Source organism: Triticum urartu, chromosome 7 (assembly GCF_003073215.2).
Source record: "Triticum urartu cultivar G1812 chromosome 7, Tu2.1, whole genome shotgun sequence".
NCBI classification, from domain to species: domain Eukaryota; kingdom Viridiplantae; phylum Streptophyta; class Magnoliopsida; order Poales; family Poaceae; genus Triticum; species Triticum urartu.
Genome location: NC_053028.1, coordinates 219,046,159 through 219,061,377, shown reverse-complemented (window position 1 = coordinate 219,061,377; position 15,219 = coordinate 219,046,159). Strand labels below are relative to the sequence as shown.

The 15,219-nt window shown below is 44.6% G+C and overlaps 1 protein-coding gene across 5 annotated transcripts; it reads right to left on the bottom strand.

Moving 5' to 3' along the window:
• Positions 1–515: 515 nt before the first annotated feature.
• Positions 516–2,921, bottom strand: LOC125520737. 5 transcript variants are annotated; one of them, XR_007288802.1, is made up of 4 exons: positions 2,422–2,829; positions 1,746–1,814; positions 1,074–1,171; positions 516–916 (listed from the first exon to the last, which is right to left on the bottom strand). XR_007288802.1 is itself a non-coding variant. In XM_048685736.1 (3 exons), the coding sequence occupies exons 1-3, from the start codon at positions 2,482–2,484 to the stop codon at positions 772–774; spliced, it is 306 nt and encodes a 101-aa protein (XP_048541693.1). In that variant the 5' UTR covers positions 2,485–2,827; the 3' UTR covers positions 516–771. The 5 variants fall into 5 exon arrangements, 2 of the variants coding, with proteins under 2 accessions (XP_048541693.1, XP_048541694.1); XR_007288803.1 differs by adding an exon at positions 2,838–2,921 and having other exon boundaries at positions 1,074–2,724; XR_007288804.1 differs by having other exon boundaries at positions 1,738–2,831.
• Between the last annotated feature and the right edge of the window lie 12,298 nt (positions 2,922–15,219).

Genomic DNA, 15,219 nt, shown 5'->3' with positions numbered 1-15,219 from the left:
CATCGCTGAGCGACCGAGTAAAAAAATTTCCTTCCTCCTCTGCATCTCCTCCTCTCGAATCCCCGCAGCCAGCGACTCCCCCACCGTTCCCCGACGTCCCCTCCATCGCCGCCGGTACCCCGAGGTGGTGGAGGGGGAGCGCAAGATCTTCATGGAGGCGAAATGCACGGCCGACAAGGAGGTCATTGTCCTCTCGGACGACAAGGACGGCAGCGCTGCCGACGACTTTGACATTGAAGAGTGGCGGTGCGGCGATGACGGCACATGGGCGGACTCCATGGGCGGTGGGATTTCACCGGTGGCCTAGACTATGTTTCGGCAGATTCTTATGTACATTATGTGTCGAATTTTGGTTTAGAAGTTTGTTTAAATCGAATCTATGTTGAACTTATGAAAATTTGCTTTTACTCCACTTAATTTAGGAGTTCGGCTAGGTCCGACCAAAACTTAGTGGAATAAAAATACTTCACTAAGTTTACTCTACCGTTTTGCTCCTCCATTTTTAGGAGATCGACTAGAGTTGGCCTGAGTACACAATCGTTGTATATAGGAGTAACTATTAATTACATGTGAAGCTAATTGTATATACAATTCAAGTCAAAGATAATTCTGGTAAACACATGGTATACCCCCCTTGCAAAAAAAATACACATGGTATACTAGTATACACTGATAAAAGAATTTTACGGAAACAACATAATGGTGTCAAAGCCAACTTCATATGATCATATCGCTTTTGTTAGCACTGCCTTTCTTCATATCAGCATATGGTCAACGGAGGGGAAGATATGAAGCGAGTAGTGATTCTGAAATGGTAAACACACCCTGTTTCACCCCCTGCCTACAAGGCAACAACACCAGTAGAGATCTGAGAAGGACCTCATCTGGAAGCTTCCCCAACCATGTCAATGGCCAACTGCACAATGAAGAGAAAACATATGACATAACTCAAGAAAAATATCTTGAAACTCTTACAAAATTTGTTCTGACAAATTATCCTCTTCATTCCAGAAAAAGTGAAATGTTACAATGATACAAAGAGATATTCTTTTCTGTTAATAGAAGAAATTTACCTAATTAAAACTAGCAAGACCAATTGGTACCAACCATAGCTCCCACAGCTTAGCCTAACTGTTGATGTGAACTTGCCGAGGAACTTGCTGATAAGAGCCTGCACATAAAAAGGAGTAAGCATAGAACAATAACCAAAAACTCTATTATCTTGACAAGGGGTATAGTATAAGACAACAGTATAAGTCTTCCGTTACACAGATGTAGAGATTTTGGTTATTGTCAAGAAGAGGAATCAGATGAACCAAATAATGTTGTCTTAATTTGTACGGAACATAAACATTTGTCGATGGATAGTCTATACGGGCATGCATGATAACAACGTGTGTGAGTACACTTGCAGCTGTAGTCAGGGCTGGGGCACTTCAATTCATAATTTCTTCTGAACAGACATGAATCACAACATTGAAACCGAAGAATTTTTTAATCTCTAGTAGGCAGTTATCTGTTATGTGACCAAGTCAGCATCAGTTACGTGATAGGGCAAAGGAACCACATAAATCCTGCCTTCATCACTGCTAAATTGTAAATGAAGCAACTACTAGTGATCTTTACAATAAGATTCTCTTCCTTTGAAAGGTTGGAACCTGCTGCAATCCGTAGAAAGGATTTGACAATTGTATACCTTACACATTACTATTATATTAATAACCAAAGGGCACTCACCACCTCACCTCAAAGTTCTTAACCATCCTGACAAGCAGACTTCAGCAAAGCCAAATCAATGGCCAGCCTCAAAACACCTGAAATGTCTACCATCTCTTAGTATTGCTAACAGATTTAAGTAAACCTGCTGAATTTTCTTATACAGATTTGCAGCCGATTTTTTTTACATAGATAGATACCTTGCTCTGTAAGTAGTGGCTAGTGACATGACCAAAGGGGAAAAAGGAGGTTAATTATAACACTACCTTGCAGACTTGTACCCATGTTCTCAAATTCAGCTATTACTAGCTACCACTGATTTTCTGAAAAGAAGTGCACTTGAATTTATTTACTTTTAAACTTGTTTCATACAATTTTTGGTTTATCCAATAATCTGTGTGGCGACTATTGGAGCTAACTCGTCATTAGCATGTTATAAATGTAGAAGCTGTGAATAAAAAATTTCCAAGCGGCAAACTCAAGAATAATACATTAGCTCGCTGCCTGGTTAGCTGAAACTAAATAAAGTGAATGCTGTGAACATGCCTACTTGAGATATTTATTCACCACCCGTTAATTTGTATCCTTCCACACTATAGTATTGATTAGTTAACCGTAGATCTAGATCTGCTCTATAAAAATTTCAAAAAGAGAGAATCAGGTGGAGATCTGTTACCAGATTGAGCAAAACTGAATTTTTCATACCAGTGTGACATGTATGTTGATGATGCAAGACGGTGAGGAGGCCAGCCGTGGACTTGTGGCCATGTGGAGTCACTGCTCATGGCTGGACTGCCCGAGCATACCGTCTTGGTCTGCCGCAGACGCTGGATGCCGCCGGCCGACGAGGGCACCAGGCCAGCCGCCGAGCCGCACGGAGACGAGGGCCTCACCCCACCGCACACAGCCGAGAGGCCGCCACTACGCTACGTCCACTCTTCTCCGCCCTGCTGCCGCCACCGAAGCCACCCATACCGATCGGCCGCTCGCGGCCGAGACCTCCGGCCGCTACCACCCGCAATTAGAAACGCCATGAGCCCACGACTAAAATAATAACTGTTCACAGGTATACCAAAACAATAAATTACATCGGCTGACATTCTGAAGGGGCAAAAATTTACTTCGGCGAGCGTTGGATCCCGTAAGAAAAAGGAGAGCGGTGGAGGTGCGAGTGCGATCAAGTCAATTAAACTTCTGGCTCCGTTGGTTGACAGGGTGAGGAATAACTTATTCTTCATCCTGGGTCTTAAATAGATTTTCTATATATATATATATATATATATATATATATATTAGGATTTCTATTTTGTTTTGAAAATATGACTGCATTGAAAATTCTATAAATGTTCTTTTAGAAAATATTCATATTTTTTCAAAAGAAAACTTCATGTTTTTTTTAGAAAAAAAACCCTTCTAGATAATCAACTAAAACCCAAAATACCGCTAGCCAAAATATGCTAGAGCGAGTGAGAGGCTGGTCTACCCGCGGTGTTTACTTGCCATCCCCAACAAATCTGCTAGCGGTCCATTCTTTTTGTCTTTTTGTTCAAAGCTTGGTCGGCATGTTGGTTGGATTCGCATGAAACCGGTTTCATCAGTTGATGATTTTGGGAGAGTGACACTTGTTGCATCAAAGCATCGGGACATGTGTGGGGGTTGCACTCGAGTGGGGAACACATTTAGCTTTTGGTACTTTGATCGCTCGGCGAAGTACTATACCGAGTGTTTTCCCCTTCTTGTTTGGAACTCGAATGGGCCGCTAGCAGATTGATGGGTAGCATCGTAGTAAGGCCAAAATCCCAACGTGTTCGATCTTCGTACAATGGACCGTCTGCACCGATCCGTAACTTTTTTTCCTGAGTGAGCACTGATCCGTAATAGTGCAAGCTCCTGGGGCGACGGATCGCCAGGCGCGTCTATATATCGCTTAATGCGAGCGGGGTAAAGTGCTTGCGCGCTCGCCCTACAACACGCGCAAGGAATGTATATAAAAAGCACTGCTCGATTTCTTTAAGAAAACATATACGAATTGGTGGCTTGCAAGTACGCAAAATTTAGTTGTAGACTTTTTGAAGTAGAAGTATCGAACCCACAGGGAGCATAGCAATTGAACATTGCCTCCTGTAGTGATTTATAGATTTGTGCGTGCAAATAATTGTAGACTACATACAAAGTAAGGGCAGAAGTAAATAGCTATTTAGGTGTAGAGTGAACTGAAAATAAATAACATAAAAGTAAATACTCCATCCGTTCTTAAATATTTGTCTTTCTAGACATTTCAAATGACTACTACATACGGATGTATGTAGACATATTTTAGAGTGTAGATTCACTCATTTTGTTTCGTATGTAGTCACTTGTTGAAATACCTAGAAAGACAAGTATTTAGGAACGGAGGGAGTAGAAAACAACAGTACGACTAATGAGTAGAAATGGCAAAGGAGTTAGGCGTTCTCAGGGAGTTCGGAATCTCCATTGGCATGTTTCTGCAGCAACATAAGCATCTACATGATATGGTCTGTGAAGGAAATATGCCCTAAAGGCAATAATAAAATTGTTATTTATATTTTCTTATATCATGACAAATGTTTATTATTCATGCTAGAATTGTATTAACCGGAAACTTAGTACATGTGTGAATACATAGACAAACAAAGTGTCTCTAGTATGCCTCTATTTGACTAGCTCGTTAATCAAAGATGGTTAAGTTTCCCAGCCATGGACATGTGTTGTCATTTGATAAACGGGATCACATCATTAGAAAATAATGTGATAGACTAGACCCATCCGTTAGCTTAGCACTTTGGTCGCTTAGTTTATTGCTATTGCTTTCTTCATGACTTATACATGTTCCTATGACTATGAGATTATGCAACTCCCGAATACCAGAGGAACACCTTGTGTGTTATGAAACGTCACAATGTAACTGTGTGATTATAAAGATGCTCTACAGGTGTCTCCGATGGTGTTTGTTGAGTTGGCATAGATCGAGATTAGGATTTGTCACTCCGATTGTTGGAGAGGTATCTCTGGACCCTCTCGGTAATGCACATCACTATAAGCCTTGCAAGCAATGTGACTAATGAGTTAGTTGCGGGATGATGCATTACAGAACGAGTAAAGAGACTTGTCGGTAACGAGATTGAACTAGGTATGATGATACCGACGATCGAATCTCGGGCAAGTAACATACCGATGACAAAGGGAACAACGTATGTTGTTATGTGGTTTGACCGATGAAGATCTTCGTAGAATATGTAGGAACCAATATGAGCATCTAGGTTTCGCTATTGGTTATTGACCAGAGATGTGTCTCGGTCATGTCTATTTAGTTCTCGAACCCGTAGAGTCCGCACGCTTAACGTTCAATGACGATATGTATTGTGAGTTATGTGATTTGATGTACCAAAGTTTGTTCGGAGTCCCGGATGTGATCATGGACATGACGAGGAGTCTCGAAATGGTTGAGACATAAAGATTGATATACTGGAGCATGTTATTCGGACGCCGAAAGTGTTCCGGATAGTTTCCGATAAAACCGGAGTGCCAGAGGGTTACTGGACCCCCCCGGGAAGTTATGGGCCTTAGGGGAGAGAGAGGGTGGCAGCCAGGAGGTGGCACCCCCCAAGGGGAGTCCGAATAGGACAAGGAGAGGTGACGCGGCTCCTCTTTCCCTCTCCCTCTCCTTCCTTCTTCTCCTAGTTGGACTAGGAAAGGGGGAACCTACTCCTACTAGGAGTAGGATTCTCCCCCTTGGGTGCGCCCCTTGTGGCCGGCCGGCCCCCTACTCCTCTCCTTTATATACGGGGGAGTGGGGCACCCCATAGACACACAAGTTGATCTTTAGCCGTGTGCGGTGCTGTAACGCCCTCGATGCGGCTATAGCTCCCACGTGTCGAGGCACGACTTAGAGACATAACCGCATTGAAAGCAATGTCGCAAGTCAGGCAATCATTACAACATCCCATGTAATACATAATAAAAGGGGGAGATAACATAGTTGGCTTACACTCGCCACGTCACATCAGAGTACATAAATAACATCCATCAAGCAAACACTCATGGCCCGACTACGGCGCCAAAATGGAAAAGAACCCAACATGCGACAAGGCCCTGAATCGAACCCCAACTAGGCACCACTACTGATCATCGGGAAAGGAAACATAATAACGCTGAGAGTCCTCGTCGAACTCCCACTTGAGCTCGTACTCGTCACCTGGAGCGGAATCACCTGGACCTGCATCTGGAATTATAGTATTTGTGAGCCACAAGGACTCAGCAATCTCGCACCCACGCGATCAAGACTATTTAAGCTTATAGGACAGGATAAGGCAAGTATATGTGGAGCTGCAGCAAGCGACTAGCATATATGGTGGCTAACTTATTCGCAAAGGAGAGCGAGAAGAGGAGGCAAAGCGCGAGCGAGAAACTAGAAGGAACAACCTGCGCAAGCATTACTCCAACACTGTGTCCACTTCCCGGACTCCGCCGAAAAGAAGCCATCACGGTAACACACTCAGTTGATTCATTTTAATTAATTAAGGTTTACGTTGTCTACAACCGGATATTAACAAATTTCCATCTGCCCATAACCGCGGGCACGGCTTTCGAAAGTTCAATCCCTGCAGGGGAGTCCCAACTTAGCCCATGACAAGCTCTCACGGTCAACGAAGGAATAGACCTCCACCCGAGACACACCGATCAGACTCGGTAACCTGGTACAACAAGACAATTCGACAGGTTAAAACAAGTCCAACAACACCGCCCGAATGTGCCGACAAATCCCGATAGGAGCTGCACATATCTCTTTCTCAGGGCACACTCAGATGAGCAAGACGACGGGTAGGCCAGCCCAGAGTTGCCCCTGGTAGCCCCGGACATCACTCGGTTGGACCAACACTCAGAGGAGTACTGGCCCGGGGGGGTTAAAAATAAGATGACCCTTGAGTCTGCAGAACCCAAGGGAAAGAAAAGGCTAGGTGGCAAATGGTAAAACCAAGGTTGGGCATTGCTGGACAGGCTTTAATCAAGGCGAAATATCAAGGGGTTCCCATTATAACCCAACCGCGTAAGGAACGCAAAATCCGGGAACATAACACCGATATGACGGAAACTAGGGCGGCAAGAGTGGAACAAAACACTAGGAGAGAGGCCGAGCCTTCTACTCTTTACCAAATATATAGATGCATTAAGATAACATAGCAATATAATGATATCCCAACAAGTAAATAAATGTTCCAACAAGGAACGCCTCCAATCTTCACCTGCAACTAACAACGCTATAAGAGGGGCTGAGCAAAGCGGTAACATAGCCAATCAACGGTTTGCTAGGACAATGGTGGGTTAGAGGTTTGACATGGCAATTGGGAGGCTGACAAGCAAAAGGTAGGCATCGTAGCATTGGCATAGCAAGAGCGAGCAAACTAGCATAGCAAAGATAATAGTGATTTCGAGGGTATGATCATCTTGCCTGCACAGTTGTCAGAGTCGACTGGATCCTCACAAGCAAACTCAACGGGCTCCTCGTTAGCGAACTCGTCTCCCGGCTCTACCCAACAAGACAAACAAGCAACAAGGATACAATCAACCACGTGCAAGACCAAGCAATAAGATGAAATGATGATATGCTATGCGGGATGCAAAATGCAAGATATGACAGGAAATGCATGAACCTGGCCTCAACTTGGAATTCCAAGGGTGCCACTGGATAGAGGGGATGAAATCGCTTGAAAACGATATAAAGATCATTGGAATCGGAGTTACGGTTTGGAAATGGCAAGCGTTTTAAGATATGACACCGGTCTGCGATTTACAGCAAGTAGGCATCTAAATGCAACGAAATGAACATGCTACAACCACCAAACATGAAAACAAAATACATGAAAGTGATGTACACAAGATTTTTAACAAAACACTAGCACTGAGCCATAGGAAAATTCATCCATTAAGAGGTTCAAACAAGCATGGCAAAAACGCAAATGCAAAACAGATTCCAGACTTAGTGAAATTAACACTAGTCTGTAATTTCAGATCACGATGCTCTCTTCGGAGCAGCAAAACAACATGGTACATGACCTGAACATGACAAGTAAGAACATGGCATGGAGCTACTAAAAAAGCTTAATAAAAGTCCCAAAGTGACCTGGGGCCAAAAGGGATCACAAAATATATTAACGGGCACACGAACATAGTTAAAACACAATCAGTTTTCAGACTTAGTGAAAACTGAGACATGCTGAGATATAACTCACGAAGGCATGTAAACGAGCTCGATGCACTCACCACGATGCAAGTCATGGCAAGGCAAGCATACAGCCATTAAGAAGGCACAAAATACAAGCTAGAAATGACAATAAAAATGGCATAGCATGCACGGATCAACTACAACAACGCCGGCAAAATCGCAAACGAGTTGACGATCTGCCCAGATTCACCACGAAGCAAAAGTAGAGCTCGATTGACTCAAGCTATGGTGCTCCATAATTTCAAATAAAGATATGGATGGATAGAGCATAACATTAATAGCAAAAGCCCCTTACTGATCATCCTCAAAAGAGGCACGGATCATTAGGAAACAAGCTGAACATATGGCATCATGAACTAAAATATCCCAGACTTAGTGAAAACAACTAAGTCTCTGAAAACAGATTTCCCGGGTGCCTCTCTTTGCGAGCTTGCACAAGTCACCACACACATCCTAAAAATGCATGGGTTGCACCTCTATAAAGAACACAAAATGCTTAACAAAACATATGAAGGACTCACAGGCATAGCATGCACACAATAATCATGACAAAAATGACAAAAGTCTAAGATGAACTAGCAGATCTGACAATTAACTCACGAAGCCTCCTTCTAACAGCATTTTGGGCATCAAGATGAACTCAAATGAAAATGATGCAATGGAATGAAATAATGTACTCATCGATACGAAGATTTTGATATATTATATGCCCAAATCGGAGCTACGGATGCAAAGTTACGGGGCCTCGAACAGGGCATCATGGACTGAAAAAGTTTAGGGACTTAGTGAAAAAAAACTACCCAGATCTAGGGTTTGACCGGCGGGCACGCGAACCGAGGCGAGGAGATCCGAGCTCGCCGGATCCTTGCCGGACTTGACGCGGCACGCCGGCCGGAGGAGGAGGAGACGGCCGGGGCGGTGAGGGGCGCGGCCGGCCGGCGGGGGAGGCGGCGCGGGCGAGTGCGGCGGTGGCCGTGGCGGGCTCGCCCGCCGGAGTTGGAGCGGGGGCGGCGGTGAGGCACGTCGGCGGCGGGCGGCGATGGCGGCGTCGACGCCGGAGTTGAGCGAGGCGGCGGCGGAAGGAGGCGCGGGGCACCAGGCGGCGGGGCGAGGTGGCTGGGCCGCGGGGGCTTCCCGCGGGCCTGGCGGGCCGGTCGGCGGCGATGTGGGCGCGAGGCGGTGGCGAATGGGCGCGCGCCACATGGCGGCGGCGGGTGCAGCGGACACGTCCGTCGGTGGACGAAATGTCCGGCGGCGCGCGGGATCCGATCTCTTTTTTTTTAGAGCTAGGGTTCGAGGGGGAAGACGAGATCCGAAAATGGAGGGGGTATATATAGGCATAAGTAGGGCTAGGAGAGTCCAAATGAGGTGCGGTTTTCGCCCACGCGATCGTGATCGAACGCTCTAGGACATGGAGCAGAGTTTGGTGGGTTTTGGGCCAAATTTGGGGGGTGTTGGGCTGCAACACACATGAGGCCTTTTCGGTCCCTCGGTTAACCGTTGGAGTATCAAACGAAGTCCAAATGATACGAAACTTGACAGACGGTCTATCGGTAGTAAACCAAGGCCGCCTGGCAAGTCTCGGTCCAATCCGGAAATGTTTAATCCCCACACACGAAAGAAAGCTAGAAATGACCACCGGAGGAGAACGAAGCGCCGGAATGCAAAACGGACAACGGAGAAAATGCTCAAATGCATGAGATGAACATGTATGCAAATGCAATGCACGAGATGACATGATATGTGATGCATGAAAAAACGAAAACAACACACGGAGACGAAGACCCGAACCCGAGAAATAAATATAAGTTAACGCCGGAAACGACAAGAGTTGGATACAAATATGGAAAGTATATCTGGGGCGTTACAGGTGCCCCCTCCATAGTTTTACACCTCGGTCATATTGTCGTAGTGCTTAGGCGAAGCCCTGCGTCGGTAACTTCATCATCATCGTCAACACGCCGTCTTGCTGACAGAACTCACCCTCGGCCTCAGCTGGATCAAGAGCACGAGGAACGTCACCGAGCTGAACGTGTGCAGATCACGGAGGTGTCGTGCATTCGGTATTTGATCGGTTGGATCGCGAAGACGTTCAACTACATCAACCGCGTTACTAGACGGTCCCGCTTTCGGTTTACAAGGGTATGTAGACACACTCTCCCCTCTCGTTGCTACGCATATCTTAGACAGATCTTACGTGATCGTAGGATTTTTTTTTTGAAATACTGCATTCCCCAACAGTGATATCAGAGCTAGGTCTATGCGTAGATGTTAAATGCACGAGTAGAACACAAAGAGTTGTGGGCGATAATAATCATACTGCTTACCAGCATGTCATACTTTGATTAGGCGGTATTGTTGGATGAAGCGGCCCAGACCGACATTACATGACTGCATTCATGAGACTAGTTCTACCGACGTGCTTCGCACACATGTGGCTAGTTGGTGTCTTGAAGGAAATATGCCCTAGAGGAAATAATAAAGTTATTATTTATATTTCCTTATATCATGATAAATGTTTATCATTCATGCTAGATTTGGATTAACCGGAAACTTAGTACATGTGTGAATACATAGACAAACAGAGTGTCCCTAGTATGGCTCTACTTGACTAGCTCGTTAATCAAAGATGGTTAAGTTTCCTAGTCATAGACATGTGTTGTCATTTGATGAACGGGATCACATCATTAGAGAATGATGTGATGGACTAGACCCATCCGTTAGCTTAGCACTATGGTCATTTAGTTTATTGCTATTGATTTCTTCATGACTTATACATGTTCCTATGACTATGAGATTATGCAACTCCCGAATACTGGAGGAACACCTTGTGTGCTATCAAACGTCACAACGTAACTGGGTGATTATAAAGATGCTCTACAGGTGTCTCCGATGGTGTTTGTTGAGTTGGCATAGATCGAGATTAGGATTTGTCACTCCGATTGTTGGAGAGGTATCTCTGGGCCCTCTCGGTAATGCACATCACTATAAGCCTTGCAAGAAATGTGACTAATGAGTTAGTTGAGGGATGATGCATTACGGAACGAGTAAAGAGACTGTCGGTAACGAGATTGAACTAGGTATGATGATACCGACGATCGAATCTCGAGCAAGTAACATACCGATGACAAAGGGAACAACATATGTTGTTATGCAGTTTGACCGATAAAGATCTTCCTAGAATATGCAGGAACCAATATGAGCATCCAGGTTCCGCTATTGGTTATTGACTGGAGATGTGTCTCGGTCATGTCTACATAGTTCTCGAACCCGTAGGGTCCGCACGCTTAACGTTCGATGACGATTTCTATTATGGGTTATGTGATTTGATGAATCGAAGGTTGTTCGGAGTCCTGAATGAGATCACGGACATGACGAGGAGTATCAAAATGGTCGATACATAAAGATTGATATATAGGACCATGTTATTCGGACACCGGAAGTGTTCTGGATGGTTTCGGATAAAACCGGAGTGTCGGAGGGTTACCGGAACCCCCCCAGGAAGTTAATGGGCTAACATGGGCCTTAGAGGAGAGAGGGTCGGCCAGGAGGTGGCGCCCCCAATCCGAATTGGACAAGGGGTGGGGGCAGCGCCCCCCTCCTTCCTTCTCTCCTCTTCCTCCTTCCTTCCCCTCCTTGTTCGACTAGGAAAGGGGGGAACCTACTCCTAGTAGGAGTAGGATTCCCCCCTTGGGGCGCGCCCCTTGAGGCCGGCCGGCCCCCTCCTCCCCTCGTTTATATACGAGGGAGGGGGCACCCCATAGACAGACAAGTTGATTTCTTAGCCGTGTGTGGTGCCCCCCTCCATAGTTTTCCACCTCGGTCATATTGTCGTAGTGCTTAGGCGAAGCCCTGCGTCGCTAACTTCATCATCACCGTCAACACGCCGTCGTAATGATAAAACTCTCCCTCAGCCTCAGCTGGATCTAGAGTTCGAGGGACATCACCGAGCTGAACGTGTGCAGATCGCAGAGGTGCCGTGCGTTCGGTACTTGATCAGTTGGATCGCGAAGATGTTCGACTACATCAACCGCGTTACTCAACGCTTCCGCTTTCGGTCTACGAGGGTACGTAGACACACTCTCCCCTCTCGTTGCCATGCATCTCCTAGATATATCTTGCGTGATCGTGGGAATTTTTTTGAAATACTGCATTCCCCAACAGTGGCATCCGAGCCAGGTCTATGCGTAGATATTATATGCACGAGTAGAACATAAAGAGTTGTGGGCGATAATAGTCATACTGCTTACCAGCATGTCATACTTTGATTCGGAGGTATTGTTGGATGGAGCGGCCCAGACCGACATTACATGACCGCATTCATGAGACTGGTTCTACCGACGTGCTTCGCACACAAGTGGCTAGTGGGTCACTATTTCTCCAGCTTTAGTTGAATCGAGTGTGACTACGACTGGTCCTTGTTGAAGGTTAAAACAACACACTTGACGAAAAATCATTGTGGTTTTGATGCGTAGGTAAGAACGGTTCTTGCTAGAAGCCCGTAGCCGCCACGTAAAGCTTGCAACAACAAAGTAGAGGATGTCTAACTTGTTTTTGCAGGGCATGTTGTGATGTGATATGGTCAAGACGTGATTATATAAATTGTTGTATGAGATGATCATGTTTTGTAACAAAGTTATCGGCAACTGGCAGGAGCCATATGGTTGTCACTTTATTGTATGAAATGCAATCGCCATGTAATTGCTTTACTTTATCACTAAGCGGTAGCGATAGTCGTGGAAGAAATAGTTGGCGAGACGACAACGATGCTACGATGGAGATCAACGTGTCAAGCCGGTGATGATGGTGATCATGACGGTGCTTTGGAGATGGAGATCAAAGGCACAAGATGATGATGGCCATATCATATCACTTATATTGATTGCATGTGATGTTTATCTTTTATGCATCTTTTTTTGCTTAGTACGGCGGTAGCATTATAAGATGATCTCTCACTAAATTTCAAGGTATAAGTGTTCTCCCTGAGTATGCACCGTTGCTATAGTTTGTCGTGCCGAGACACCACGTGATGATTGGGTGTGATAAGCTCGATGTTCACATACAACGGGTGCAAGCCAGTTTTGCATAAGTAGAATACTCGGGTTAAACTTGACGAGCCTAACATATGCAGATATGGCCTCGGAACACTGAGACCGAAAGGTCGAGTGTGAATCATATAGTAGATATGATTAACACAGTGATGTTCACAATTGAAAACTACTCCATCTCACGTGTTGATCGGACATGGTTTAGTTGATATGGATCACGTGATCATTTAGATGACTAGAGGGATGTCTATCTAAGTGGGAGTTCTTAAGTAATATGATTAATTGAACTTTAATTTATCATGAACTTAGTACCTGATAGTAATTTGCATGTCTATGTTGTTGTAGATTAATGGCCCGTGTTGTTGTTCCGTTGAATTTTAATGCGTTCCTAGAGAAAGCTAAGTTGAAATATGATGGTAGCAACTACATGGACTGGGTCCGTAACTGGAGGATTATCCTCATTGCTGCATAGAAGAATTACGTCCTGAAAGCACCGCTAGGTGCAAAGCCCGCTACAGGAGCAACACCAGATGTTGTGAACATCTGGTAGAGCAAAGCTAATGACTACTCGATAGTTTAGTGTGCCATGCTTTACGGCTTAGAATCACGACTTCAAAGACGTTTTGAACGTCATGGAGCATGTGAGATGTTCCAGGAGTTGAAGTTAATATTTCAAGCAAATGCCCGAATTGAGAGATATGAAGTCTCCAATAAGTTCTATAGCTGCAAGATGGAGGAGAATAGTTCTGTCAGTGAACATATACTCAGAATGTCTGGGTACCACAACCACTTGACTCAACTGGGAGTTAATCTTCCTGATGATAGTGTCATTGACAGAGTTCTTCAATCACTGCCACCAAGCTACAAAAGCTTCATGACGAACTATAATATGCAATGGATGGATAAGACAATTCCCGAGCTCTTCTCAATGCTAAAAGTTGCGGAGGTAGAAATTAAGAAGGAGCATCAAGTTTTGATGGTCAACAAGACCACTAGTTTCAAGAAGAAGGGCAAAGGGAAGAAGGGGAACTTCAAGAATAACGGCAAACAAGTTGCTGCTCAAGTGAAGAAGCCCAAGTCTGGACCTAAGCCTGAGACTGAGTGCTTCTACCGCAAAGGGACTGGTCACTTGAAGCGGAACTGCCCCAAGTATTGGCCGGATAAGAAGGATGGCAAAGTGAAAGGTATATACATGTTATAGATTTGTACCTTACTAATGCTCGCAGTAGCGCCTGGGGATTTGATATTGGTTCTGTTGCTCATATTTGCAACTCGAAACAGGGGCTATGGATTAAGCGAAGATTGGCTAAGGACGAGGTGACGATGCTCGTGGGAAATGGTTCCAAAGTCAATGTGATCGCGGTCGGCACGCTACCTCTACATCTACCTTCGGGATTAGTATTAGACCTGAATAGTTGTTATTTGGTGCCAGCGTTAAGCATGAACATTATATCTAGATCTTGTTTGATGTGAGACGGTTATTCATTTAAATCAGAGAATAATGGTTGTTCTATTTATATGAGTAATATCTTTTATGGTTATGCACCCTTGATGAGTGGTCTATTTTTATTGAATCTCGATAGTACTGATACACATATTCATAGTATTGAAGCCAAAAGATATAAGTTTAATAATGATAGTGCAACTTATTTGTGGTACTGCCATTTAAGTCATATTGGTGTAAAACGCATGAATAAACTCCATGTTGATGGGCTTTTGGAATCACTTGATGCTTGCGAACCATGCCTCATGGGCAAGATGACTAAGACTCCGTTCTTCGGAACAATGGAACAAGCAATAGACTTATTGGAAATAATACATACTGGTGTATGCGGTCTGATGAGTGTTGATGCTCATGGCGGGCATCGTTATTTTCTGACCTTCACAGATGATTTGAGCAGATATGGGTATACCTACTTGATGAAACATAAGTCCGAAACATTTGAAAAGTTCAAATAATTTCAGAGTGAAGAGGAAAATCATTGTAACAAGAAAATTAAGTTTCTATGATCTGATCGTGGAGGTGAATATTTGAGTTATGAGTTTGGTCTTCATTTGAAACAATCCGGAATAGTTTCGCAACTCACGTCAACTGGAACACCACAAAGTAATGGTGTGTCCGAACGTCATAACCGCACTTTATTAGATATGGTGCGATCTATGATGTCTCTTACAGATATACCGCTCGTTTTGGGGTTATGCTTTAGAGAC

Bases quoted from the DNA above. Each gene is read 5' to 3' on its own strand.
- LOC125520737 (XM_048685736.1), bottom strand. From the start codon at position 2,484: ATGGCCACAAGTCCACGGCTGGCCTCCTCACCGTCTTGCATCATCAAC. The intron at 1,172-2,421 runs GTATGAAAAATT...TTTTATGTGCAG, and splicing joins TCAACATACATGTCACACTG to GCTCTTATCAGCAAGTTCCT. The intron at 917-1,073 runs GTAAATTTCTTC...TTCATTGTGCAG, and splicing joins GTCTTGCTAGTTTTAATTAG to TTGGCCATTGACATGGTTGG.